General features: G+C 57.5%; 2 protein-coding genes across 2 annotated transcripts in view; one reads left to right on the top strand and one right to left on the bottom strand.

The window, feature by feature from the left end:
* The window catches only part of FANCI (FA complementation group I), an 82,446-nt gene extending 74,608 nt beyond the window's left edge, over positions 1–7,838 (top strand). The window contains exons 33-38 of the mRNA XM_002919565.4: positions 302–355; positions 435–494; positions 4,414–4,485; positions 5,855–5,950; positions 6,268–6,375; positions 7,161–7,838. Coding sequence (XP_002919611.1) covers positions 302–355; positions 435–494; positions 4,414–4,485; positions 5,855–5,950; positions 6,268–6,375; positions 7,161–7,241 — 471 coding nt within the window. The 3' untranslated portion in view covers positions 7,242–7,838. The remainder of the gene's footprint in view (positions 1–301; positions 356–434; positions 495–4,413; positions 4,486–5,854; positions 5,951–6,267; positions 6,376–7,160) is intronic.
* Positions 7,071–23,248, bottom strand: POLG (DNA polymerase gamma, catalytic subunit). Its single transcript, XM_034667886.1, is given in 23 exon segments — positions 7,071–7,542; positions 7,545–7,598; positions 7,995–8,155; positions 8,857–9,065; positions 9,202–9,370; positions 9,490–9,612; positions 10,764–11,010; positions 11,116–11,251; positions 11,721–11,838; positions 11,944–11,997; positions 12,676–12,836; positions 13,196–13,303; positions 13,624–13,728; positions 13,875–13,995; positions 14,828–15,064; positions 15,937–16,060; positions 16,224–16,378; positions 16,460–16,642; positions 17,451–17,530; positions 17,678–17,824; positions 17,929–18,093; positions 18,968–19,163; positions 21,916–23,248. Coding segments are annotated over 23 exon segments (3,783 nt in total). The 5' UTR covers positions 22,536–23,248; the 3' UTR covers positions 7,071–7,432.
* Between the last annotated feature and the right edge of the window lie 121 nt (positions 23,249–23,369).

Genomic DNA, 23,369 nt, shown 5'->3' with positions numbered 1-23,369 from the left:
TAAAGGAAAAACAGCAAAGCCTTTGGTTTTCTAGATGCAGGGGCCATCGGCCTGAAAGGTTTTTAAAGCAGTAAGCTGAACAAGTCAGAAACAGAAGCCCTTCATTGCCTGTTTGGGAGGCTCGGGAGCTTAGGGGAGGGGACAGAGAAGCCTGGTGTCTTGTGGATGTGCTAGCTGGCTTCCTTTTCCCTCTCCCGTCAGCAGTGAGGCCCACTGCCTTAGCTCGCTCACTCACCTGTAGGTGATAGCTGTCGGGGACGCCGATAGAGGACGTAGGCTAAACCTGGGAATCTTTGGTTAGTATCTCCAGGTGTGTCCGAGCTCCGGAGGAATTCCGAAAAATATGGAGAAGTTGGTGAGTTGAAAATTCTTTTCCTAGGAATGGGGGAAGCCTTCTACTCCTGCATTTACATTGGTCTCCTCTTTTGCTGCAGGTGAAACTGTCCGGTTCTCATCTGACCCCCCTATGCTACTCTTTCATTTCTTACATACAGGTAAGTGATTCAGAGTCAATACCAAAATAGATCTTCCAGGAAGAAAGGACTTCTTGTGTCCCCAGGGGATCGCTTGATCCCATGAGCCCAGTGTCCATGCAGTTTCCTCCCTACTTACCATAAGCCAAAGGTGCCCACTTGGGACCAAGCCAAGGCTTGAGGTATTTATAGCAAAGAAACCTTTAGTCATACGAAGAACAAAAGTTTTTCTTACTTTGGAGAAAGTGTTTGATATGTTTGCATTTGGAGCAGGGAAGGAACACGCATGATGGGGCTGCGACTTGGTTCATATCTGGGTGATTCTAAATCCATGCCATGGGCCATCCTTTGGTCTGTGAGTAAAGAAGCAGCAAGCATATAGAGGGCTGAGGTCCGACGGTGCCGTGTCTGTGGGAGCACCAACCCTTTCAAGGAGTGGAGGGCATGTGGGCTGTTCTTGTCAGGTGCCCAGACCCCTTTTCTTCTCCTCCTAAATTGGTAAAGTAATGGGCTCTTTCAGGATTAGGAGAAAAAAATTTTTTTAAAGATTTTATTTATTTGACAGAGGCAGCGAGAGAGGAAACACAAGCAGGGGGAGTGGGAGAGGGAGAAGCAGGCTTCCTGCTGACCAGGCAGCCTGATGCGGGGCTCGATCCCAGGACCCTGGGATCATGACCTGAGCCGAAGGCAGACGCTTAACCACTGAGCCACCCAGGGGTCCCAAGATTAGGAGAAATTGTAAATGGCATTGAGTCACGGTACCACCAGGTTCTGTCGTCCCTGACGCACTGTTACTGTCGGCTTAAACCAGGGATTTTAGGCCTCTGCATTGTTGACATCTCTTGAGCCAGATGACTCCTTGAGGGGGGGGTCTCCTCCGTGCATTCTGGGTTATTTAGCAGCATCCCTGGTCTCCACCTACTAGGTGCCGGTAGTGGCCCCCAGTTGTGAGAACTGAAAATGTCTCTAGAAATTGCCAAATGTCCCAAAAGGGCAAAATCACCCCCAGTTGAGAATCTGGCTTAAACACATGAAGACCCATGGTCTCCCGAGGCCACTTAGTCACAAGGCAGGTGGCAGTTACTTGTCTTCAAAGAGCCAAGCAGATGTGCACTAATGGTTCAACCCCGGCCAAAAGTCCAGAACCGATTGTTTAGAGCGGCAGCTCGGGACCCCTTGTGTCACGATGGCTCACTTGCTCTCCACCTCTGCGTTGTGCACAGGCCCGTCTTCCTGTCGGTAACTGCTTCATTCTGCACATGGTGAGGGGTGCGTCCCCTGCCGTGCTGATTCTGTGACCGAGTGGCCTGTCATCCGGGTTTGGCCCGAGGAGTTCTGAGTCGTGTGCTCGTAGTTGGGGTTCTCTGTTACCTTGCCTTTGTACCAGGCGTGTGATCTGGGTCAGGCCTCCTGTCAGGTCACAGGGAACGGCCTGCTCTCCCCAGGCTGTTGGTTCTGCCCTCCTTTAACCTCGCCTGCACGCTTGCTCAGAAATGTTCGCATAGGTGCCATCCTGTCAGACTCCTCTCTCGTCTAAATAGGGGGTGTGTTCCGCCATTCCTCAGGTCACATTTGGAGCTCCCGCTCTCCAGTAAGGCCCCGTCTCACAGTGCACCCAATAGATCGAGACAGTCCTCCTACAGAAGGGTTCGGTGCACAGAGCTTGTCCATATTTCTCAGAGATTCGTGGTACCCGAGAGCAGAGTAAAGCTGCTGAGAGCTCCGACAGTGATTAAATATGTTCAGTGGTAGTTTTCAAATCTCTTCAAGAACTTTTCTTTTTTTAATAACAAGTACTTGTTGGCAGAAGAGCGGTCCAAAGAAAACAGCTTGGGAACCAGTGCGGCAAGACCATATGCGTTTCACCAGAGCAGAGAACCCTCACCTGTCTCTACGGCCGTGGCCTGGTGTCACGTCAGGCTCTTGTCACTCACCACACCTCATGACCCGTAGTTGCCCTTGTAAGCGATGGGAAAGGGTTAGAGGCGAATGCAGAGAACGAGAGCTAGTTCAGAGGCAGAGACTTGAACACAGGTAGTTTGAGCCTGCGGCAGGGATCAGCAGACTTTTTCTCTAAAAGGGCAGAGAGTACACGTCGCAGGCTGTGGTCGGTCACGCTGTCCTCTGCCATCACAGCAGACTGCGACTGTACTCTCGCGAGACGGTGCTTTTGGAAACAAGCGTGGGCTGGATCTGGCCTCCGGGCTGTAGTTTGCCAGTGCCTGCTCTCCAATCAGCTGGTATTTGGTGACATGTAAGCTCTTGGAGGGGTTCGAGTTTGTGTTTCTGACCCCATTCTCAAGCATTTTCTTCTGTGAATCACCAGGCATCTCCTAGACTATTTTTCCCCCACGTGAGAAAAACCGATTTGTGTATTCTCAGGTTGCTGTCCCCCTTTCACATCTCCGTTTGACTTGAAGCCCTCCTGACACGTCAGCTGACCCACAGGCAGACAGTTTTCACGGACTGGGAGATGTGCTTCATGAGTGGCCCTGGGCAGAAAGCCTGTGGTTCCATTAATTCCATCTCCTGTCTAGAAACCAGGACTGGATTTGCCGCATGTTTCAGAGAGCTGTTCATGCTCTTACAGCCCCCTCTCTCCTTCCCCACAGCCTTGGCCCTCAGCGGGAAGCAAGCAGTGAAAACCAGTACTCCAAACCCTTAGCATCCCGCCCAGAGCTGTGCACCCTTAAAACATGCCTCTTGGGACACCTGGGTGGCTCAGTTGGTTAAGCGTCTGCCTTCGGCTCTGGTCCTGATCCCAGAGCTCTGGGATCAAGTCCCACATCGGCTCCTTGCTCAGTGGGGAGCCTGCTTCTCCCTCTGCCTGATGCTCCCCCTGCTTGTGTGCTCTCTCTCATGCACTCTGTCTGATAAATAAAATCTTTAAAAATAAATAAAAGATGCCTCTTCTGGCTGGGAGTTTAGTCCTCCTGAATCAGCAGGAATGGGCAATGGACAGGGATTGATTTAAGGAGTTTCAGCAGAGTCCCATCTTGGGTCCCACCTCTGGAGACACCTCGCTTCCCAGTTGGTCATATGAGTTCTGTCCACGGCTGCCTCCCTGCCCCTCTCTTAAAAGGGCCTCACCCTCTACCCTGTGTTCCGGGGCTAAAAGTAGACTTCTTCCTACCAGCCCCTCTGGAATCCCTGACGTTTCTGTTTCCAGAACGTGCCACATGGACTAAGCCTCCTGCCTCTCACCTGGTTCCAGTGGTACTGTTCTCCCCATTTTCAGGTCTCTGTTTTTCATTCTCTTACTTGTCCCATGGGACAGGGGTGTTCATTCCCAGCAGGCACGGAACAGCCCTTCAGGTAAAAGTGCCTGTTTGTGTAGCTCACATGTGGTGCAGGTCTTGACTCTCTTCTAACTTACCCTTGGTTCCCTTTATTCTTTCTCCAGGAGCTCTTTATCCTGCGATATTTCCAACATAGGAAGCGTTCCTATGACCTTTAAACCCTTTTCAAGCATGTAACCACAGGCACACAACACGTGTCTGGGGTCTGCCTCTAAGTGGGAAGACGGAAGGCCCTGGGAACGGCTTCTCTGGCTTCCTCTCCTTCATGGAAACCCTTTGAGCCAACTGCCCAGTTGGGAAATCCCCATTCCTGCCGCCGTCCTCACGGTCCCCATTGTCACCATCCTGTGGACCTCAGTAGTCCCTTGGCTGGCCTAGTGTAGGAACAGTCGGTCCTGCCCTCGCTTCCATGTGCTAATTCTAAGAGCAAGATTGTAAACCTCCCAACAACAAAACCCCCAAAATATCTGAGGATCATAAAGTGTCACAAAATTTTCCCCATCTTCCAGCCTTTGCTGCTGGTTCTCTCTTTGCCCAGACTTGGTCCCCTTATGCACCCCCCCCCCATATTCTGCCATAATCACCTTCTTAGAAAATGACCACCAGCATCTTCGGGAGAGAATTTGTTTCTGTGTCTTTAGAACAAGAAGAGTCAGAGCCTGAAATGTACAGGAGAGAAGAAGGGGAAAGCCGCCGCCGTTGCCATAGCCATGGTAAGAAGCTGCCGCTGGCGGACACAGCAGCGCCGGGGGACCGTGACAACATGCAGTGACAGAAGCCGGTCACCAAGAGCCCATGTACAGCAGGATTCCATTTATAGGACACATCCAGGCCCAGCCAATCTAGGAAGACAGAATGTAGATTAGTGGTTGTCCAGAGCTGGGGGGTGTCTGCTGAAACAGGGGCGCGGTTCCTGCGGGGATGAAAACGCCCTGCGGTTGATCACGGAGGCAGCTGTGCGCCTCTCAGTGTGCCGCGCACTGCACTGCACGGTGTAGACGGCTCAGCTCTGGGCTGTGCGCATTGTAGCTCCTTGACGCGCTTACAAAAACGTGTGTGTGGCTGCTTCTCAGCTCACAGATTGTGTGTTCAGACGGAACATCTTTTTTCTCTGAGCAAAAAGCCACACACTTTATTTAGGAAGCACCCAGAAATCTTAAGCTCTTTCTTTAAAAATGGCAATGGCTTAGGATTCTCATGCAGAAGGAATTGTTTTGGGAAAAGTTAATGAGTTTAGAAGATGGTCCCTAAAGCACACGTAAGGGGCGGGAGCAGGGACAAGGGTGCTATGGGACACTGCTGGCAAAAAGGTGCCCATCCACAGGCCGGGGGGGGGGGGTTGGTCATAACCGCTGCATTTCGGGAGCCCTGCCCTCGTGAGCCTTCCGGCAGTTGTGTTTGTGGGAGCGGAGACTGAAGGCCCGCGTGCAGGACAGTCCTGCAATGTTGTTTGTAGAACTGAAGTATTGGAGAAAAGTGGGCCCACCAAGCGGCCTGGCTAACTAGCTTGTATAGTGCATTATACCGTAGGACACGGGCATGAGAAAAAGATTTAAATGTCCAGATATAGAAGTATCTCCAAGATAATGTTCCCATCTTTCCCCCCCCCCCACATCCCTAGTTGTGGCCTTTATTTAAAGAAAAGAAAAGAAAAGAAAACCACATTGATATTCATGTCGTTTGGGAGGACCTACCAATTACAAGTCTGGGGGAAATAGAATCGCGACAGTGAGAAGGTCACATAGACCAGCAAGGGGGACAGAGTCCGTGCAGAGTGAGCTCTTGGTGGCAGAATATCAATCAAGCCAGGGTGGCAACCAGATTTCTACAGGCGGCCCTTCTTTCAGCCAGGCTGCAGAGCAGTAAAGGAGGATTTGGTGCTGTCTTTCCAGTCCTTTGATGAGATTTAACTGCAAGAAATCTTAGATTACCAGAACATAAGGAATCCTGCATTTGACTGGAAGACAGACTAGCTTTTTCCTGCCAAGCCCAGGGCAGTTCTGCTACCGACTGCTTTGGAGGACAACCTCAGAAACCTCTGAACCTGAAATAGAAGTCTTAGGTCTTCTCTTTGTTCTGTAGGCCAGAGTTCTTCGGGAAACCAAGCCAATCCCTAATCTCATCTTCGCCATTGAACAGTATGAAAAATTCCTCATCCACCTTTCGAAGAAGTCCAAGGTAATCATGCTGTTCTTTTCTACCATTTCCACTTACCTGGAAGGGGCTGTGGCACACTGAAACAGCACAGGGCAGTGGGGAAGAAACTAGAACCCTCTCTCGCTCCTTGCTTTTTGCCATCTGATGGCCTGAGTTCAGACCTCACATAGGAACTATGGAAGAACAGGTCCAGTGGATATGCGTGCTTTAGGGAGGAACTGAAGGGTCCGGCTTTGAGGAACTGAAGGGTCCGTCCAAAGCCGTGGTCGTGGAGGCTGCCCCTGGCGGGCCCTGTCCTCCCACAGGAAGACCCGCCCACGCGCATGATTGTGTCCCAGGTGAACCTGATGCAGCACATGAAGCTCAGCACCTCTCGGGACTTTAAGATCAAAGGCAACATCCTGGACATGGTTCTTCGAGAGGATGAGGATGACGGACACGAAAAGGTCAGTGCCTGCTTCCGACCAGACGCCCTCGTAACTGGTTGCGGGGAGCCCCCCACCCCCAGAGGAAGAGCTAGGGCGGCCAGGCACAGCCGAGACTACGGCCTCTCAGACAAGGGCTGCAGATTTCCGACCACGCGAAGTCACCCACATTGGTGCACGTTTGGGGTAGACCTTTCCAGAAAGGGGGTGAGGACACAAGTTCTTACCATGGGTCTTCCTCATGACCTTTTGAGCCACTGGAAAATGACTACCCCAGGGTTACAGCACAGCAACCAGTTAGTGGAACCGGTCTCCCCACCCTCCTCGAGGTGGGGCTTCCTCCGGTTCCCCCGTCCCTCTGCCTCCTGCGCCCTTTCGTTGTGCAATTGCCAAGCACACCCCGGGGGCTCCCAGATGGTTCAGCAGCTCAGGTGTGTCTGAGATGGAAGTTCATCTAAGACACCCTCAGTTCTGGCTCCTCAAAAATAGAGAAGCTACGTTTTTCGGATGATCACATTCCAGGCCAGAGGGTGCCCGGCCTGGTCACCGAGCTGGCAGCAGACCCACAGAGGCGCCTGTCCCCTCGCCCCCTGCCTCTGGCTCAAGGGAGGGCCTCGGTGCTGGGTGCTCAGCCCCTTGGGAGGCCTCCATTTTCTTTTACCATCAGAACCACCTCCTAGCAGTGGGAAGGGGGAGAAAGCAGGACTACCACAGGCTTTTATGAGAAGATAAAGGATTTTTGTTTTTATTTCCACTGCCTCTGAGCAGGCTTATCACATTTGAGCGTTACTTCTCTCCCCCACTAGGGCACTACGTCAGAGCATGAGGGACAGAACAGAGAACCAGCCAAGAAAAAAAGGAAAAAAGAAATGCCTGAGTTAATGTGAACTTTGGGGCTTCTGCTTTTTTTTTTTTTTTTTTTTACCCAACAAGCAACAGTGCCCCCTTGTCCTACAGCCTGCACCGCTGGTGGCATCTTGGCTCTGAACCCACTGAACTCCACTGCACTTTCCCTCGGGGGCAGTCGTTCCCGGCAGGTCCTGCTCCTGCAGGGGGCTGGCCTCCCGCGAGCCCTTTCTCAAACAGCACAGCTGCGCGCCTGAGTGTGGTAGCCCGCACTGCCCCGACGGCGCTCCATGGGAGCAAATTTGGGGCCTGCAGGCAGAGCTGCTGTCCGGGCCGGCGTCACGGTTCCAAGGAGCCTTTGGTGAGTTCAATGATCTGGTAGATATCCAGCGCTTCACCTGAAAGATAGATAGTGCAGGGTGGTGAGCGGTGCCCGGGAGCCAGCCGAGCAACTGCAGGGTATGGGAAGGTGCCGTCTGGTTTCTTTCTGTATAAGTAAGTTTGTGTCAGCTTATTTTCTTTTTAAATGTATCTTTCTGCTTTGTTTGCTATTCAAAGGACAGTTGTTTTCACCTAAGAATGCACTTTGATCTTATACAAGAAATCTTAAAATATATTTCTGGTGTGGTCGAAGAGGAGTATTTGAGTTCTGGTTACTTCCGTCGTGTGCTGTGCACACTATCCCCTGGCACTGCCCAGACAGCGGCTGTCTTGAGCCTCTTGTGGTCTGAGACCATTCGGGTCCACCTTACATTTTACACATAACGAACAGAGAAGTGAAGTGTGGAGCTTACCCTGGGGAATCCCGTATCTCCTTTCCATCCCAGTTGGGTTGGAAGGGGTTTTACAATCCATGGTCACTTCCTTCCTGAGGCACTGGTCAATATCGACTGTGCTGAAAAAGGCGACTGACTGGGGCAGGTCATTCAGACCCAGCTTGTAGGCAAACATGCACCTGCAAGAGACCCGATCTCTCAGGCCCAGCCCCTCCCCCCGAAAGCCAGCCATGCAGTTAGGGATTCGAAACATGCCTTCCCCCCCCCCAAAGTTCAGTATCCTTTACTGATGTAAAAAAAAATGCACTTCCTGGGCCACTCAGTATTCAAATATATGACGACTCTGTTAGGCACAAGGCCCCGGGGGGGAAGATGGAGAGGGCCGTGGAGACAGCGTGAAGTACTGTACACATTATTTACCCATTAGGAGAGATGTGCTTCACAAACTAGTTCTGAATGGCAAACTGACATGAACTATAATTACTGAATTCAACCATGGAAACTATGAATCTTTCTTACTACAAGAAAATACAGTTCAATATAGAAAATATTTTTTAAGCCACGTCTGAGTTTCAGACTACCACCAGAAAACATGGTGAATGAGGCATTACAAACTTTTGGCACTTAAGGAAACATTTACATCTCAATTTTGCAGGAACTGAGAAAAGCTGTCCTTTCCTTTTCAAAACCAAGGTGTGTGTCTAGGGGAGTCCATGACGGCAGCTCCTCTCGGGACATCTCACCACCTCTGTGATCTGGTCCGGGTTTATGGTCTTTCCAAACCCAAAAAACCTCTCTTAAAAGTTAAGGCCAGTCTTATTAAGGCAAGAATGGAAACGTTCATTCCCAGGGAGATGCCGGCAGCCGGGCCCCCGCGTACCTGGTCAGGAGGTTGGTGATCTGCAGAGCCAGGGCTGCGCGGTAGCGGTCCTCCTCTCGCACCAGGTAGCGGACCTCATCGTGGATGCTGATGCAGAAACGCCCGTCAATGGCAAATTCCTCAAACAGCCACTTCATGGCCACGAGCATGAGGTGTAAATAGTCCACGGCAGAGCTCTGCACCACCCAGTTCACACGGCTGGTCATAAACTGGGAGGGGAGGGGGCACAGGTCAGAGGGGCTCTGCCACACACGGCTCACTGCGGGGAGGAGGCGGCACGGGAGCCCTGCCCTGCCCTGCCCTGCCTGTGACCGCTCTCCCCATGACCCAAGGGCAGCGAGCTACCTCCCCCTGGACAGCCGAGGGCTCCAGGGCCCGGCTGATGCGGCAGCCCAGCACCGGGGTACACGGGGTGTCAGACATGGCAATGCTCTCCAGCTTGTTGAACATTTCTGACTCTGTGCCCCCCATCCAAGCTCGTTCAGCAACCACCTCCCACTTCTTCCAGCGTGACCTGGGGGCCAAAAAAAAAAAAAAACAAGCTTTGCCTTTCAGCATCTCAGAACTAAAAACGAAGCATCCCAGCTCTCCCGGCGTGAGCCCGCCCAGACTCTCCCTCCAACCTTCACTCACTTCCTCGAAGCTTCTCTCTGGATCTTGCGCAGATCCTGCAGGGAAACCCAGCCATCTTCGGTCCTGTCCACTGGGAGGTGCAGCTCCCTCACGAGCCACTCACCCTCGTCCGACAGCCGATACCTAGGGGCAGTGTCACCGCCATCATTCCTGTGGCGGTGCCTCCTGCGCGCCCAGCCCCGCGCTCCCGTGTTCACGGGCACCTGGCTCATGCCTGTCCCCGCACACGCTGCTTCAGGGGGAGAAACAGGCTGAGGGAGGGTAAGTGACCTGCCAGGAAGAGGCGCAGCCAGATGGGAACCTGTGCGGGCTGGGCCACGGGAGCCCAGGAAAGGGCAGACACTGACCGAGGAGCCAGCACTGTCACTACATCCTCTTGCCGCAGACACGGAACTGCCCGGGGACCACCGGGCACCATGCTTAGTTCAGGAGGCACAAGGGCTACGACCCCAGAAGGGAGAGGGTAGGAAATGGGATACTCCTTGAAAAGGGCAGCCAAGTCAGGCTGACCACCTCCGTTCCCACTGCCCCAGACTCCCAGGTTCTGTGCGGCCTCAGACACCACCAGGCCTGTCCCCTAAGGGCTCCAGAGGCACGTCACGCACGTGCTCCAAGCTGCACCGGGGCTTCCTCACCACCCGTGCCCTCAGCACAGACGTCATGTGACACTTTCAAAGGTCTCTGCAACTAAGGCCCGACCTCCTCTGTCAACACCACTCTGCTCCCCACCCCCCAGCACACGGTCCCCACGCTGCAGGCCGCACCCACGTCCTATGGTCACACACTCACCCTTGCACCGTTGCCTGCTTGCCCTTTACGCTCCCGAGGCGGCCCGCTAATTAAACGTGGCCACTGTACCGTGTAGCTACACTAGTTAGAACCGTCCCCTCCTCCCTCACCCTTGCTTCAGGGGCCCTCCCTGAGCACTCGGGAGGTGGAAGCACCGGAGGACACAAGCTGGAGCCCCCAGTGCGCCCCAGCTGCCCCTGCCAACGCTACGCCCCACCCCTCCCGCTTCCCTCGCTCGCTCTGCCCGGGAGACGTGGGAGTTCCCAGCCCGCACGGCTGCTAGCTCTGCCTTAACTCCGACAAAAGCTGGTTCAGGTTATTCAATGAGCAAATGCTAACCACCCTGGAGCCAGGTGAGAGGTCTGGAGGGATAGCAGCCTAGAGGGTTCAGGCCACGGGGAAAGGAAGACAGGACGAGGGCGGTAAAAGAGCGCAGAGCAGGCCTAAGGCCCTGGGGGTGACATGGACGGGGGAGGGCTCCTCACCGGCGAAGGCCCTTGGTGACGGCGTACATCTGCTGGGCCTTCTCGGCGGCCTCCTGCCGTGTGAGCCGGTGGTTGAACTGCATCAGCAGGCGTTCGGCGAAGGGCTGCCCCGCCCCGTAGATGCGGCCATAGTTGAAGATCTTGGCGTGCTCCCGGCTGATGCCCACGGTCGCGGCGGTCTTACTGTGTAGGTCGGTGCCCCTGCTCTTCCTGCCCTGCAGTGTCATCCAGCCAAACGCCGTGCAGCCTAGGGGGGTGGCGGGGGAGGCAGGTGTGAGAAAGGCGGCTCTGAGACATTCAGCCAGCGCCGTGGCTGCCTCGGCATTGGCCCAGGCCCAGCTCTCCCGCTCACCGTGCATGCGGGCGAAGTGCGCGTCTCCAAGCACCGCCGCGATCCACAGCTCCTGCGAGTCCACGTCGGCACCCACGAGCACGTAGCCAGGGGGCGCCTGCACCATGGCCTTCAACTCGCTGCCCACTCGGTCAGGCTACAGAGGAGGGAGGTCAGGCCCTACCCAGATACCCCAGCGAGACTCCTCCCACCCCACTCCTGGAGCCAGGCTTGGCTGAGAATGCTGGGCCTTTCCTGAGGGAGCAGTTTTAGGAAATGCCAAACACTGCCCCGAACTCCACTCCCAGGAGTTCCCAGGACAGCCTAGCAGCAGTGGGGGTGACAGGGTAAAGAACCCCTCCCTCCACATCTGGCCTGACACCCGGCCCCACCTCCGCTCCACCACAGCTGTGCGTGTCATGCATCATCAATGTGTGGCTGCGAGAGGCTCAGGCCAAGTTCGCTGAAGGAACTGAAGAGCTGCGCAGCTGGATCTGAGCTGGAATACTGCCTGCCCCAGATCTTATGTTCCTTTTCATGCTCCTCGCTGAAAGCCCTCTGCACCCCAGTTTCGAAGAGACCCAGGAGAGGAAGAGCAGGGACCCTGACATGCAGAGGGCACATACCCGGGCGTTGCTGGCGGTGAGCCACGTGGGCTCCACAGCCCGGCGGGTGATGGTGCCAGCAGTCACCACCTGAGGCAAGATGGCCCCATAGCGGCCTTCCTCGTCATAGTCGGGGTGCCTGGCAGGGTGGGGGAGAACATGAGTCTCGGCAGCTTGCTTTGGGCCTAGGTCCCCCTCCCCCCATTCAGTCCTCCTGTCCCCACAACCACTTGGCAGGCCATACCTGGTCACGGCACGGGGCAGAGCCGACCTGGGCAGCCACACCACCATCTGGGAGCTGTGGGGACAGATGGACTGAGGCTTAGGACAGCCACGAGGAGCAGAATCCACCCCCACGCCCAGCGTTAGGGGCTACTGTGCCCCCTCCTGGCCCAGCGTCACCCTCTTCCCACAGACTTCATTTAGGGCAGGCTGTGGCACAGCCAAGGCCTGGGGCCCTAGAATCTGCCATCCAGGAGCACACGCCATCTGTGAACCGCCCGGGCCTCCCAGAGAGCTTCTGCTCTACCCGAGCGTCTGTGAGGAGTCTGACCTCGGCCCTGCCACGAGCACGTCGGCCATGCTTGACCTTGGCCACCACAGCAGCGCCATTCTGGCAGCCAGTCCTGCAGGGAGCCCCCTGCCATCGCCAGCCTCGGGTCCCCACTCCCAGGCCAGCTGCCCTCCACACTCCTCAGCCACATCCAGGACTGCGGCAGCTCCACCCTCCAGGCCCTACAGCACCACTCTCTACCTGAACACGGAAGCTGAGGCTAGGAAGGAAAGGGACTGGCCCTCCATCACATGGCACCAGACCATAAGCAGCCAAGCCTTGTGACCGTAGCTGGGCTGTCCCTCCAGTGCAGCATGGGGGGGGGGGCGGCCTGGGTGGGAAGTGGGTAAAGGGGGTCCCAGGGCTGCCATAACCTGGCCAGGGGCATGGACTACATATCTCCGCCCTCCTGTGGTGGCCCACCTGATTCGTTTATGGGCATTCCTCCAGAAAGAAATCATTTTGTTGATTTCCAAGGCACGGGGCCCACTGGCACCTCCTGGGCCAGCCTGCAGGGTGCCATCCTCCATCTTGGGCAAGAAGTCCTTGGCGAAGGGGCTGCCCACATTGCAGCTGCTACCATCCTGAAAAGGGCAAAGGAAGGAGAGGCTGGAAGCTGGTGGCAGACCCAACTAGGGAGCCCATCGATGCCCTGCGCACCTCAACTCTGCCCACCGAGCCCAGAACCTCGAGCAGAGCAGTCTGGGGCAAATCCCTAAGGGGCAACACGCACACAAACACACGGACTCAAACACGCCTGGCTCCCTCCCCACAAGGCAGCCAACCCCCCTTGTTTTGGGGGGGGGTCCCCTCCCAGATCCCCAGCAGATGCCTCAAACCACAGTGCTGACGTTCCTGCTCCAAGGGCATTTCTGGGCTGAGTCACTGGGGACCCGGGCCTCCATGAGGGCAGCGCGGGACAGGCGCAAACCAGGGCACACACCTTGTGAGGCAGCTTGAAGAACCAGCAGCCGGGGACGTCCACGTCATTGTAAGGTCCATTGCCATGGTGATAGGCTGGCTGGCTGGCTTTGGGGCCACCAGCAGCAGTCTGTGGGGGCCACACACCTAGATGAGGCCCTGCTCCAGCACCTGCATTCGGCGAGGGCCATGGGGTAGGGTGTGGGAAAAGGGCCTGAAGCAGCCAACGGTGTGCTGAGAAATGGCAGAATGGCCACCAGCCTCAGGCTCCCTCCTTGGCCTCCAAAAACCGCCGGGCCACCCAAGGGCAAGGCAGCATCTCTCCCCCCACCCCAGGACCCTGAGAACTCTCTGAAGGGGGAGAGCTACTTGGGCACAAGAGCAGGGCCCTGCCACCCCGTGCCCGCCGAGCGCCCGCCCAGAGAACCCCAGAGCAGAAGCCCCGCTCACCAGAGCCAGGGGCTGACCAGGGACTGCCTCTCCGCAGCACTCCGCCCTGGCCTCTGCCTCGGCCTCCACTTCCGCCTCCACTTCCAGGCAGCCCAGCTCTTCCACCTGGAGGGGCCCAGGTGCCCAGGACATGAAGCAGCGGACCGGCCTGGGGTGACCCACCCAGTGCCCCCGGAGCACCGCCCCCACCCAGAAGCCGCCGGTCCTTGGGAGGGAGCAGACTCCAGAACCCAGGTTCAGGGTGCCCTCACCGTCTGCCACATGGTGCTGCCGTCGGTGAGCAGGAACTCCTCCGCCAGGCCTGCCTGCTGGGGCTCCGGGTGCTGCTTCCCCTGTTCAAGACAGTGCTTCCTGTACAGGGACTCGATGGCTCTGGGCAGAGAACAGCGGCAGCAGCTGATTACTGGGGGCCCACTCCGGGCCAGGCAGCTCACCGGGGCCTTCCACAACTCCCCTTGCTTAGGCCTCAGAACCAGCTCTGAGGCAAAGGCAGACAGCGCTCTCCCTGATTTTCAGACAGGGAGTGACAAATCGCAAGCCAACCGCAACACACCGGTGGCAGGCGAAGGTGCGAGAGCTGGTCTGACCCAATCTAAGCGCCTCGCCAGCTCGCAGGGGCCGCCTCTAATGGGAAAGCTCTGGGAGCGGGGCAGCCGCCCCCGCTGGACCCCGGCCCCTTTGTCCCAAGGGCCCCACAGGTGACTCGGGCTGTCCTGCAGAGCCGGGCCTCCCAACCTGGGCCACGTCAAGTGCCATGGCTTGTCCCCAACAGCCGCCTGTCCAAAGCTCAGGGTTTAGGATCTCAGACAAGTCAAAGGACTTCCCTAGGCCTTCACTCTGCCAACCGCACGATGCGGGTAACGCACAAACGAGGGAGCACCACACTAGGGTCACAACCACAGAACAGAACTCGTGCTCGATAAACTACACAATGAAGGAAAACTGCCCATCTGCCCGGCTGCTTCCGGCGGCCCCCGCTCCACATGCTCCTGCAAAGGCAGCTGTGCCGCCCGTCTGAGGGCAGCATGGCCTCGGGCCTCCATGCCCCCGCGGGGCTTGAGCCCCGCAAGGGCAGCCGTGGAAAAAAGGACTCGCTCCCAGACTCTCAGACCCCCGCTCTTCCCACTGGCCTGAGCCAGGCTTGGAATCTCCAGCAAGGGGAAGGGGGTCCCTCAACGCCACCCTTTCCTTCCCTGAGCCTCACCTGTAGGGACAGGCCACCCCCGCCGAGGCCGGGGCGGTTTCCGCGGGCGCCTGGGCCAGGTTGTCCCGCCGCCCGGGCACCAGGTACCCCCAGCCATGCCGCTCCGAGTAGTGCAGAGGGAAGCCATCCCAGGTCATCGCCATGAGTTTTGGAGTGACCCGCATCTGCAGGCTGAGAAGGCTGGGGCCCGGGGTCCATGCAGGGTCATCTAGCCGGGGGCAGAGCTTCCGGTACCACCTACGCCCCACCAGAGGAGAGCAGTGTCACCGCGGTGGGGAGGACAGCACGTGACTGCAAGCCAGGCTCCCTCTCCTGAGACCTCCCTTCAAAGCCCCGAGGCTTTCTGGTGACCTCAGCCTACAGTCACAGTCCCCTCCCTCTGAGGGTATACCCATGCCCCCCAGGAAGTCAGAAGCCTGGGCCCACAAGCATGGCCCGGCACCGGGCCCTTCCCAAGCTCCATTCCATACAGGGTAGCTGGCCACAGGAGACAGCAGATCTGCCCCACTGCTGCTCCAGGGACACACTAGGGCCTTCGGAGCCCCATCTCTCACAGGCTGTTCACCATGGCCAACCCGAAGGTGAGGCAAGTAAGGCACCCAGGGCGCACAACTTAAGGAGACCTCACTCAGGGTCCTGAAGGTACCAAGTCTACACCCTGCCATTCACCCTGGCTGCCCCTACTTTCTCATCTCAGCCAGTCTGTGAGGCTCAAATTAAAAAAAACCCTCCTCAAGGAAGCCTCCCCTGATCTCTCCCGGCAGAGTTAGGTACTGCCCCAACACTGCTCACTCCTCCTTCTCAACGTGAATATAAAGACCAACTGCACTGACTCCTCCTAGGGAGAAAGCAGCTCCCAGAAAGGAACTGTGTTCCCGTTTGCACCCCGAGTGGCTGAGCTGGGCCCAGCACACAGCAGGTGCTCGGTGCACTTGCACTGAATGAGACCAGCAAGCCGGGGGTCAGAGCGAGCAAGTGACTGGAAGACAACGCATGGCAGCAGGTCAGGAAGGCCCCCCCCCAACACCACCCCGGTTCTGGAGCCCAGGACAAGGGGAGGCCTAAGGGGGGAGAAGGGTAGACTGCATATATGAGGGGCTGGGGCTCACCCAGGGTGTCCAGGAAGGTGCTGGGGCCGCTTGGGCAGGACCTCTGCGGTCCCCTTCAGGTGCTCCAAGCAGGCGCGAGCCATGCCATCTCGCTGAACCTCCTCCTCACTGGGGGGGCCGGGGTCTGCACAGGGTGGGCAGGACCATCAGGGCCAGAAGTCTCTCTCCAGAAGACCTGCCCAGCCTACTCAGCTCTGGAAGGCCGGAATGACCCCTTCCAACGATCCCTGGGTCCCAGGACTGTCCCAGGGACCATCCCTGCCCCACCTCCCGCCCATGCTCCCCACCTTCCTGATCCTTGGGATCCCCAGGGGCCCCAGCCCCCTCGATGGGCAACTTGCTGGCTGCAGTTGGCTCCTTCCTCTTCACCTTCTTTGCCTTCTTCTGCTTAAACTCTTGCAGGTCCCACTCCAGGTCCCAGAGCCAGGGGTCTTCCTTGTACCTGCAGAGCCAGTCCACCGGGGCAGGGTAAGGCCGAGCCTGCCCGTGCGCACCTAGATCCTGCGTCCCAAGGCCTGCCTACCTCTGTCCCGAGAGCAGCTGGCAGGCGTCATTGGCCAGGTCCATCAGCGACTTCTTCATCTCCCGCTGGAGCTCCTCATAGGTGCTCTGCGCCTCCACCAGGTACCGCTCCCAGTTCTGGTTGACGGGCAGGTAGGAGACCCCCATCTCCAGCATGCCAGCCAGAGTCACCGGGTGGGGGCACCTGGCAGGGGCCAACACCGGGTCAGTCAAAAATGGCCACAGAAAGCAAGGCTTGGGCCCCATCCCCGAGCCAGTCCGGCCAGCCTCAAGCCGACCACCCAGGTGGCGTAGCTCTGAAGTCAGACCAGGGTCTCAAGCCCAGGTCGACAACTTTGGAGCTGTGAGATGCTGAGTAAGTCACTTTGCCTCTCTGAGCCTCAGTTCCTTTATCAGGTGAAGACAGTATCCTCCCGTCCTCAGGGGGAACGTGGCAGTTACAGGTGAAAGTGAAAACCGGTGCCATCTCCTGAGTCACAACTAAGTGCCAGACGCTATGCTGTCGCAGACAAACCGCACACACCTGGGGCGGCCAAGTACTATCTGCGTATGCTTCACACACAGAAACGCTGAGGCTCAAAGAAACCAAGCGACTTGCCCGAGGACAAATGAGCAAGGTAGACAGTCGATTTGAACCAGGTCTAGGTGACACTTGTGACTGGTCACACCGTAAGAGTGACTCACTAGCAAACATGACCAAGATAGACGTGAAGCCCTGGGCTCAGGATCTGGGTAAAGAGAGGGTGCTGAAGCCCCCAGACCACACACATGAAACTCCAGCACAGCCCTCAGCCCTCCCCTCCAGGGCCTCCGCAGAAACCCAGAGTCCAGGACCCAGACGGCCACCACTCCACTCGATGGCTCCATTCTTTCAACCCCCAAAAGCTAAGGTCCACAGGCTGAGAAAGACCCGGCACCACCTTTTGACAGAGGACCCAGGTACCAGGACCCTGCTGACCCCCAGGGGTTCCCCCACCAGGGCTCCCCCTCACCTCTCCAAGAAGAGCGGGAGCTGCTGCTGGAAAACCTCATAGGTGGCCCACACGTCCTGGGCACAGTACTGCATTAGGTCCTGGCACAGGCGACAGGAAGGCGCTGGGTGGGCAGCCATCCCACTGCCATCGCCGGGCCTCAGGGTCAGGTCGGGCAGCTACACTCCCTGGGGTCAGCTAGGGGCTGCCACGGCCCATCCCCCCAGAGCCCCTCTCCAGCACTGTACCTGGAAGTTCTCCCGGATGTCCTTCATGCTACCCCTGACAAACAGTTCTCGAGGCTCCTTCTCTAAGGGAGGCCCCCCCACATAGAGGCCGTGCACGTCTGCCAGATTATTGACACTGCTGATATCCAGCCAGTCCCAGGATGAGACCTGGGGAGCCAGAGCAAGGAATTCAGGTCAGCCTTGGGACAGACAGGCAGGCTGGTGAGACCGTCCCAAGTGCCCTGCTCCGGCCTCCCACCATGAACTCTCACCACTGGGCCACTGGCTTTCCGCGGGGACTTCTGGCCTCGCTGCGTGGGGTGCCGGGCCTTGCGCTTGCCCTGCTTGGCGGCCATCCACAGACTGCGCTGGAAGCCGCTGAGCCCTGAGATGGCCATGTGCATGCTCATGGTGTCCAGAAAGCGCATGCGGGAGCCCTGCGGGGGGGGGAGGATGGAGCTGAGGCCACCCGGCACTGCCTTGGCGGGGTCACCCCACCCACCCCACCTCAGCCGCCTCCCATCACACGGCCTTCCAACACTGAAGCTCTCCTCACGCTTAGCCCCCCAGCCGTGACAGGCTCGCCCTCCCACATCCCAGCCACCCTCGAAGGTGCAGGCCTGGCTCAGTCCCAACACACAAGTCCTTCCCAGCATCCAGCAACAGCTCCGAGGGCTGCCTTGGAAACACAGGGGCCAAATCGAGGCTTTCTGGGCTCCCAGGCTCAGCCCCTGCCCCAGCCCTGTCGCTCAGAAGCTCTGTGGCCCTGTTCGGCCCTGTTCAAGGCTGCCCTCGCCTGGCCTGCCTTTCTGCTGGGGTGACTGTGAGGATGCAATGGAAGAACACTTCCCATACCATTAAGAATGCCACAAGCACCCACCAGGTGCGCACACCGTTCAAACCTCCCCAGCAATCCTGCCAGGTGACTTCTGCCAGCTCCCTTTTACAAATAAGGAAACTGAGGCTCAGGAACGTTAAGGCGCTCACACGGCTTGTCCCTGGCTGAGGCAGGATGTGGGCCCAGGCTGTGTGGCCCAGGGCTTCCAAAGACCCACGCTAAGCTCTAAAACACCACACGGAAAGAAGGGGTCTTCGTACTCTCTGAGAACTCAAGTCCTGTACCAGGCAAGTCCTGGGGAATGAACTGCTAGGCACAGGGACCAGGGGTAGGGCTAATCAACAGGGGCACTGCAGTTGGTACAAAGATGAAGGAGACACTGACCGGGAAAAGCAACACCTTCCCTAGCCCCCCGGGGATCAGAGCCTTAGGCCACCCCCTGCCAGAAGCCACACTGGCCCCAGGAACCTTACCTGGATCAGGTACTGCTCCCTGATATGGGCTCGATCGAAGGAAACGTTGTGCCCCACCACTAACTGCTCTTGCCAACTGCGCTGGGTGGGGCCGCCAGCACTGGCAGGGACCTCCAGAGGAATGAGGTCAGCCGGCGACAGCTGGCTGGTCCAAGAGTAACGCTCTTCCACCAGCCGCCGGCTGCACCAAGAATACCTGAGGGAGGCGAGAGGCAGACAGGCTCGGCACAGAGGCAGCACACTTCCCTCCGCAACACCCACCGCACACCTACCGCCGCAAGCCGGCTCCTGCACTAGCAGCTGGGACTCGAGCAAGACCACGGGGTGCTCCCAACCCTCACGGAGCCAGAGAGCTGGTGGGGGCGTGTGGGAGGGAGGTCATAAAAGCTCCTTTACTTTTCCCTTCCACAGATAAAAATGGAGCTAAACGCCACGGCACTGGGTGTCCCACAGAGACACCCGGCCTGGACCCCGCCGAGGTGTGAGTTAGGTCCGGCGTTCACAAAGTCTGTGCTGTTTATGAGCACTGTCAACCCCTCGGGTCTATAAGCACAAAACAGCAGGTGTTCAAAACGCTAGTAAGGGAGACAGACAATTACAACATAATCCAAAGTGGGAAATTTATTTTTTTTGGTTTAAAGTGGCAAAAAAAAAAAAGAAAAAAAAAGAAAAAGACAAATGCTGCACATGTACAGGATGAATCATCTAACGGCTGGAAAGACTCTGAAGGACAAAGAGCACATTGTGCACCTTGGAGCAGGTGCTGGGCCTCTCTGAGCCCCCCCAGGAGAGCCAAGGGCAAGCGCAGGACTGCAGGGGCCTGGAGGGGCCGCCCGCCCACAAGCCAGGAGGGCAGAGGAAGAGCGCTGCCTGTGGGCGCCTGATCCTGACTCGGGAAAAGGCTAGAAGGTGCTCCAGATCCACAAGGCTGAGTGTGGGGAAACTGAGGAAAAGCCCACTATGAACCACAGATGATGCCAAAGGGTCAGAGCCACTCAGCATCAAAGTGCATGACGGACGAGGCCCCATGTGGCTGGTGCAGCCACACAGGAGCTCCGGGCAACCCTGGGGCGGAGGGGGGCATCTGCCTCCACAGTTTCAACAAACTCAACAGTGGTTTCCAAAGGGGAGGGGGGCTACGGGCAGAAAGCAGTTCCTGGTTTTAAACCCGCTAAAGTCTAACTCACACTCCAAATGGGGGCGATACACTCAGGGACTCAGGCTGCAACCCCCTCCCCCTTTCAGTGGCCCTTACAAACACTGAAGAGGCTGGAAGATGTCAAATGGTTGATGCTACGGTGATGGCAGAACTCTAGGTGCAATAAAAGGCCAGACTGGTGTTAAGATCCAGGTCTCCAGCCACACAGAGCCGTCTTACTACACATGCGTGATAAAAAAGAAGCCAACACGCCAACAGGATTCGTACATTCAAGGTGATTCAGATCAATGCCACTGACTCTCTACGCTTGTCCTGTGAATCTCAGACAAATGGTGGCACCTGTGTGATGTCCCCTAGTGTGACAACCATAGTCCTCAGCCACGCCTTTGGGAAGCTGTTCTGTGGGATGTCTAAGCACCCCCCCACCCCCACCCCAAAATTTCGGGCTGGCCTGGAATGTGAGGTTACACAGCCACGGGACAGGGATAGGTCCAAGCTCACAGCGGACTGCTCGGAGGGCCCCACCTGGTACCCCTACGCCCCCGCCAGTCAGGCTCCCAGGAGGAAGGCCCTACAGGAGCCCAGGCCTCGCCACCACGCAAACCGAGCAGCGCCTCCAGTACCACTGGCAAGAATGGAATGAGGATGAGAGGAAGATGGGGAGGACAGAGAGAGGAAGGAGGAGGAAGAGAAAAGGGGACTTGAGGTAAAATGGCCAAAAATGACCGAGAGATCAAAAAATAAGTCTTTCTTGTCACTGATTTCCTCATTTTCCTTCAGCCACCACAGCTGCTGTACCTTCTCAAACGGCGGGTGCTACTCCCTCTATTTTGACCATCAAGTTACACAGTAAGCACCGAGATTCTCATCTCAACTGGAACTAAATCAATGCGGAACCTGGTTTTGCTCTTTTCAGCCATTAATGCCTACCTTATCTATTTAGCCATGTTTTCACCATTTTCAACTGCATATTTAACATTTCGCAGCTTTCTTTACAAAGATGTAGCTTCCAATAGGAATAAAGAAACTGCTAACTTTTGTGCTGGCCATGCCTGAAAGCATTAGGGTTGTAAATAGTATTTTAATCCTGGAATGAAGAATAAAAAAGGGGAGAAACAGGACTACCATCATTGTTTGAAAAAGAAACGTGGGTAGCACTTAGATGTTATTTAAAAAGGAGAGAGAGAGATTTGGATATACCTTTTGGGGACCAAAATGCCTGTTTGGGAGGCTGGGGGCAGGAAGCAACGTCTCTCAACTGGGGGCAATGGGGGGGATGCTACCTTGGGGTGGGAGTGTGTTTGGTGACATGGTGGGGCTATTTGGTCTGGCATTTAAGGGAGTGGCTGGGGACGCTAAATGTCTTGTACTGTCTGGGACAGTCCCGCCAAAGGGAGATTTCTCCTGCCCAGGATAACCAACAGCATCCCCAAATAGAAGCACTGTTCAAACGTCTTGGACAAACTTCTCAGGAAGCTATTAGGGGAGAGGGAAAGGCACCAAATCGAGGTGGTCTCCCCTACCACCCCAAGTACGAGCTACTGTTCTCCACACAGCCCCTATCACCACCTGCCATTTGCTTGGGTGTTTACTGCTTGTATCTTCCCACCAGAAAGTAAACTCTGTAAAAGCTGGGGTCAGGCCTACTTTAGTTCATCACGGAATCCACAGTCCCTAGAAGAGCACCTGCGTGGCACACAGTGGGAGCTCAGTAAATGTTCACTGAACCGAACTATTAAGCTGGGCCCCCCACCTGTGCTGAAGTCCCCTGAGCCCAGCCCCTACTTACCAGGCCGAGGGGGATATGGCCACCGCCAATGTGGGGCAAGTTCCCTCTGCCAAGCAGACCTCCACGTCGAACACCAGGGCCCGCTCCTCGGGGATGGCCACGGGTTCGGCCTCCCCCGCGGGGCCGTACCGGGTCCAGCCCTCCGCCCAGGCCCAGCTCGGGGGCCGGGGGGGCAGCTGGGCCTGCAATAACGAGTTGGCCGCCTCCAGGTAGGGCAGGCTCTGCTTCTGGGCCAGGAGGCGGAAGTGCTGGTCCAGGCTGCCCCCGTAAAGCGGCGGCAGGCGCAGCTCCACGTCCGGCAAGGGCGTGGCCGGCTGCCCCCAGAGCCCGTGCTTCTGCAGGTGCTCGACGCTGCGGCGCACCGCGGCCTCGCCGGGCGTCTCCCCGCCGCGCCCGAAGATTTGCTCGTGAAGCCCTCTCGACAGCATCTGGATGTGCAATGGGTTGTGCCGCAGCTGCCCGCCCTCCGAGGATGGCGCTTGCTGCGGCGGCGGCTGCGGCTGCCCGTCGCTGGGGACGGGGTCGGGGCCGGAGCTGGAGACCCAGCGCCCCGGAGCTGGAACTGGCCCTGGCCCGACGGCGGTGGCGCCGGCCACCCTCTTCCAGAGCAGACGGCTCATGGTTGGTGCAGGGAGCCCCCCGCTGGGAGTCAAGGCACCTGGCTTTGGGCTCCAGCTTGGCTGCTTTTACTGGCCGAAAGACGTGGAGGGAGACACGTCCTGTCTCTGTTTTCCAGTCAGTGAAATGGGTCTGACCATGCCTGCCTTCCACCCACAAATCCTGAAGAAGACAGATGTCAAGTGTTATTTCTTACACGTGCGTTACGTGTTCCGCGACGAGCCGTCACTCCTCGGGCACTTACTGCGTCCCAGGCACCGCGCCAGGCGCTTTTAGGGACAGTTTCTCACTGAAGCCCCAAACAACCACGGGAATTACCAATACCCCACCAGGGGACACTGAGGTTCAAGCAGGTGCATCAGTGAACTTGGGGGAGGAGGCGGCAGTGGTTAAGAGCAACGGTCCCGGAGGAGGACGCGGCGGGTTTGAATCCCGGCTCTGGCTGTTAGGAGATGCGTGACCTTGGGCGAGCTCCCTAAGGCCCCAATCTCCTGCTCCGTAAAATGGGGTTACGGATTCTATCTGTCACACGGGCCCGCTGTTTGGGTGACTCAGGGCAAAGAAGTCGCGAGACCCGACCCTCGGCAAACGCTCCCCAAACCGTGGCTGCCATCACCGCGGCCGGCGCGGCCCGAGGGCCTAGCGCCGCCAGGTGCCAGCCCCCGGATTCGAACCCTCAGGGCAGGCCGCCGGCCCCCGGGGCCCCCACCCACGCCCGGGCCGTGGCNAAGGGAGGGGCCGCACCGCCGCTCGGCGACCCGGCCTCCCCACCGGGCCGAACCCGCCGGAAACCTCGGTCCGTCCGCTGCTTCCCGGGCCGCGGCTCCCGACCCCAG

This window comes from Ailuropoda melanoleuca, chromosome 9 (assembly GCF_002007445.2).
Source record: "Ailuropoda melanoleuca isolate Jingjing chromosome 9, ASM200744v2, whole genome shotgun sequence".
In the NCBI taxonomy this organism is placed as follows: Eukaryota; Metazoa; Chordata; class Mammalia; order Carnivora; family Ursidae; genus Ailuropoda; species Ailuropoda melanoleuca.
Note: the sequence above shows the minus strand (reverse complement) of the source record. Positions and strands in the feature narration are given on the sequence as shown.